Source organism: Nicotiana sylvestris, chromosome 4 (genome assembly GCF_000393655.2).
Source record: "Nicotiana sylvestris chromosome 4, ASM39365v2, whole genome shotgun sequence".
Taxonomy (NCBI): Eukaryota; Viridiplantae; Streptophyta; class Magnoliopsida; order Solanales; family Solanaceae; genus Nicotiana; species Nicotiana sylvestris.
The window spans coordinates 134725720-134730992 of NC_091060.1; the positions used below are offsets into that span (position 1 = coordinate 134725720).

Sequence of the window (5273 nt, forward strand, 5' to 3'; positions counted from 1 at the left end):
AGGTTAGGCTCGGCACTTACCAGTACATGGGGTCGGTTGTACTAATATTGCACTCTGAACTTCTTGTGCAGATTTTGGAGTTGGTTCGAGTTGATCAAGAGGTTGGCTATAGGATTTGTCAGCTAGGAGACCCAAGGTAGATCTGCTGGGCGTCCCCTTCTATACCTCATACTTTAATGTTTTTTTTATTTCGCAAACAGTTGTATTTCCTTTTGGACAAATACTTGTAGTAAAATCATAGAATGTTCGTGAATTGTGACTCTGAATTCTGGGTAGTAATAGTATATAATCAAAGTTGTTATTTATTTACTCCCGCGTTCAATTCGACTTGTTTTAGCTTGCTTATTGTTATACACTGAAACGTAAAGGAATTGACTAATAAATCTCTAACGTTTGCTTGCCTAGAAAGTGTGATGTTAGGCGCCATCACAGTCCCAATGGTGGGGATTCCGTGTCGTGACAACTTAGAAAAAATTTTCAGTAAACTCAGTAGAGTTTATGGCCTGTACTACCGATTTTGGGTATTGTATTGGGATTATTGTTTTACTGTAGAAATTTCAGTTCTATGCTTAATAGTTGTTTCTGGTTAATCCTGTCATTTAATTCAGTAAGTATTAGGCTTTCCTAGTCTTAGCTGTGTTAGCTGTGTTGACTGTGTTAGCTGTATGGTAGTCTTAAATTGCATTTAAGGATTGGTAGTAGCTGAACACTAATGATATGCTTCGAGAACTGTATTTACTTCCTGCAAGTTACTGCTTTATTTTGTCCTGTCTTTCTTTCTGCTTTTATTATATACTGTATGCAATTTATATTGTGATTGCCCTGCTGTAACCTCGCCATTCCTTCGTCGAGGTTAGGCTCGGCACTTACCAGTACATGGGGTCGGTTGTACTAATACTGCACTCTGAACTTCTTGTGCAGATTTTGGAGTTGGTTCGAGTTGATCAAGAGGTTGGCTATAGGATTTGTCAGCTAGGAGACCCAAGGTAGATCTGTTGGGCGTCCCCTTCTATACCTCATACTTTAATGTTTTTTTTTATTTCGCAAACAGTTGTATTTCCTTTCGGACAAATACTTGTAGTAAAATCATAGAATGTTCGTGAATTGTGACTCTGAATTCTGGGTAGTAATAGTATATAATCAAAGTTGTTATTTATTTACTCCCGCGTTCAATTCGACTTGTTTTAGCTTGCTTATTGTTATACACTGAAACGTAAAGGAATTGACTAATAAATCTCTAACGTTTGCTTGCCTAGAAAGTGTGATGTTAGGCGCCATCACAGTCCCAATGGTGGGGATTCCGTGTCGTGACAACTTAGAAAAAATTTCAGTAAACTCAGTAGAGTTTATGGCTTGTACTACCGATTTTGGGTATTGTATTGGGATTATTGTTTTACTGTAGAAATTTCAGTTCTATGCTTAATAGTTGTTTCTGGTTAATCCTGTCATTTAATTCAGTAAGTATTAGGCTTTCCTAGTCTTAGCTGTGTTAGCTGTGTTGACTGTGTTAGCTGTATGGTAGTCTTAAATTGCATTTAAGGATTGGTAGTAGCTGAACACTAATGATATGCTTCGAGAACTGTATTTACTTCCTGCAAGTTACTGCTTTATTTTGTCCTGTCTTTCTTTCTGCTTTTATTATATACTGTATGCAATTTATATTGTGATTGCCCTGCTGTAACCTCGCCATTCCTTCGTCGAGGTTAGGCTCGGCACTTACCAGTACATGGGGTCGGTTGTACTAATACTGCACTCTGAACTTCTTGTGCAGATTTTGGAGTTGGTTCGAGTTGATCAAGAGGTTGGCTATAGGATTTGTCAGCTAGGAGACCCAAGGTAGATCTGTTGGGCGTCCCCTTCTATACCTCATACTTTAATGTTTTTTTTTATTTCGCAAACAGTTGTATTTCCTTTCGGACAAATACTTGTAGTAAAATCATAGAATGTTCGTGAATTGTGACTCTGAATTCTGGGTAGTAATAGTATATAATCAAAGTTGTTATTTATTTACTCCCGCGTTCAATTCGACTTGTTTTAGCTTGCTTATTGTTATACACTGAAACGTAAAGGAATTGACTAATAAATCTCTAACGTTTGCTTGCCTAGAAAGTGTGATGTTAGGCGCCATCACAGTCCCAATGGTGGGGATTCCGTGTCGTGACAACTTAGAAAAAATTTTCAGTAAACTCAGTAGAGTTTATGGCTTGTACTACCGATTTTGGGTATTGTATTGCCCTTGGGATTATTGTTTTACTGTAGAAATTTCAGTTCTATGCTTAATAGTTGTTTCTGGTTAATCCTGTCATTTAATTCAGTAAGTATTAGGCTTTCCTAGTCTTAGTGACTAGGTGTCATCACGACATCCTACGGAGGAAAATTGGGGTCGCGACACTGGCTCTTTCTCCTCCACTGCCTTTCACACCGTAAAACTATTGTATAAATAGTGTATTTTATTTTGTTAGAGATCTAAAATGTATTTTGTATTTCTACCCGAGATGCAACGAGAGTTGATTGTATTCTCCATTTTTATATACAATGTATTTTATATTCTCGTTGGAGATTTGATCAGATTTGACTGTATTCTTCATTTTTCAATGTATATACTGTATATTTTTAAAAGGATTTGAATGTATTCTTCATTTTTTAGTGTAAATACAGTGGTATTTTATATTTTGCCGGATATCCGACCGTTTTTGATTGTATTCTTCCTTTTTAAATATAATGTAGTTTATATTTTCGCCATAGATTTGACTGAATTTGACTGTATTCTTAATTTTGTTATTTTTAGTATAAATACATTCAAATACAATGACATCAAATAAAGTTGGATACAACTGAACAGTGTATTTAAATACAGTCAAATACATGCGAAAAAATAAATAAATTAAAAAACACAGCTGAACAGTGTATTCAAATATAACAAATTGTCCAAAACTAGTTGTAGATTGTTAAAAACTCCTTAAAAGGTAATCATTTCTAAAAGTTCCCCTATTTTTTTCCTTATTCTACCCTTATCATTAATTACACATTTCACAAATCTTTTTCCAAAACTTTCCAAAATACTACTATTATTATGGGTACTAATATATAATTAAATATATGTATATAAAATATACATTACTCCCTCCAAACCATAATAAGTGATTATTTTATCTTTTTATTTTGGTCGAAAATAAGTGTCAAGGTAACAATTAATTAAGGTTAGTTTTGTGAATACATAAAGCGGTCAATTGGACCAAGTGAAGTGCATCAAGAATGAAAAAGGTAGAGTTTTGTTGGATGTGGGGCTTATCCGTCGGAGATGGCAGACCTACTTCCATACTCTCTTGAACGAGGAGGGGGACAAGAGCATTGTACTGGGTGATTTGGAACTCTCCGGGAGTCGTTGTGACTTTGGATATTGTAGGCGGATTAAAGTTGATGAAGTTGAGGGGGCTATGCGTAGGATGAGCAGGGCCAAAGCGACCGGGCTGGATGAAATCCTAGTGGAATTTTGGAAGAGTACGGGCAAGGCAAGCTTGGAGTGATTTGCTAGGTTATTTAATGTCATTTTTAGAACGAAGAAGATGTCCAAATAATGGAGGTGGAGCACGATGGTTCCTGTATACAAGAAAAAGGGTGATATCCAAAATTGCAATAACTATCGGGGTATCAAGCTGCTTAGCTATACTATGAAAGTCTAGGAGAGAGTGGTAGAGCTAGGGTGAGGAGGAGTGTATCTATTTTCGAGAACCAGTTCGGATTTATGCTGGGGCGTTAGACTATAGAAGCCATCCACCTTGTTAGGATATTGATGGAGTTGTATAGGGAGAGAAAGAAGGACTTGCATATGGTGTTCATCGACTTAGAAAAGGCGTATCATAAAGTTCTAAGGGAGGTTTTGTGGAGATGTTTGGAGGCTAGTAGGTGTAACTGTTGCCTACGTTAGGTTGATTAAGGACATGTATGATGGAGCAAAGATCCGAGTGAGGACGGTGGGTGGGAACTTGGACCATTTTTCGGTTATGATGGGGTTACATCAGGGGTTGGCACTCAGCCCTTTTTTGTTTGCACTGGTGATGGACGTACTGACACGCCATATCCAAGGGGAGGTGTCGTGGTGCATGCTATTTGCAAATGATATTGTATTGATTGATGAGACGCGAGACGGTGTTAACGCACAATTAGAGGTATGGAGGCAGACCTAGGAGTCTAAAAGTTTCAAGTTGAGCAGGACCAAGACAGAATACTTGGAGTGTAAGTTCAGTGGCGAGACTCAAGGAGCGGAAAGGGAGGTGAGGCAGGACTCACAGGTCATCCCTAGGAGAGGAAGTTTTAAGTACCTTGAGTCTATTATTCAGGGGGATGGAGAGATTGATGAAGATGTCACCCATCGTATTGGGGGGAGTTGGATGAAAAGGAAACTCGCTTCCAATATTTTGCGTGATAAGAAGGTGCCACCAAAACTTAAAGGTAAGTTCTACAGAGTAGTGGTGAGGCCAACGATGTTGTATGGGGCTAAGTGTTGGCCAGTCAAGATCGCTCATGTCCAAAAGATGAAGGTAGCAGAGATGAGGATGTTGAGATGGATGTGCGGGCATACTAGGTTAGATAAGATCAGAAATGAGGTTATTCGCGACAAGGTGGATGTGGCCCCTATTCAGGACAAGATGCGAGAAGCGTGACTTAGGTGGTTTGGTCATGTGAGGAGGATAAGCACAGATGCCCCGGTGAAGAGGTGTGAGAGATTGACATTGGAGGTGTGAGGAGGTTGACATGACCCTTGATAGGAAGCTGTGGAGGTCGAGGATTAGAGTAGTAGAGTAGGTAGTCTAGAGTGTTCATAACAGTAGTATTAGCACGCAGTCTCGCTTTCTGTTGGTAATAGATTTTTATGACTAACCGTTGTCTGCTTTTATGTGGCTTTTTGATTTTAATTAATGTGGTGTCACTTATTATGGACCGAAAGGAGTAACATATATTTTAATAGAAGTATGTTAAATACTCTTTTTGAGCAAACAGGAAATATATATATTAATAACTAAGTAGCATTTAGTACATGACTTGCATTCTTGGTGTCACTAAGGATACTTTGATTTCCTAAGCTTGCTAAAGTGTTTCAAGCTTCATAAGATAGAAATTTCACAAAAATATAGTATTCTAGTAGTTCCTTTTCCACAACACATTTTACATAAGTTGGAGGTTTAACAAAAGTATTTTTGCCTTCCGTTTGATCCGCAGCCTTCTTAGCCATCTGATGAGCTATACTATTCCTTGCCTGAATGTGTGCTAGA

The 5273-nt window shown here is 38.0% G+C and overlaps 1 protein-coding gene across 1 annotated transcript; it reads left to right on the forward strand.

The window, feature by feature from the left end:
* The first annotated feature begins 3941 nt into the window (after positions 1-3941).
* Positions 3942-4664, forward strand: LOC138890201 (uncharacterized). Its single transcript, XM_070173567.1, has 2 exons — positions 3942-4169; positions 4341-4664. Exons 1-2 carry the CDS (start codon positions 3942-3944, stop codon positions 4662-4664), a joined length of 552 nt encoding a protein of 183 aa, XP_070029668.1.
* The last annotated feature ends 609 nt before the right edge of the window (positions 4665-5273 follow it).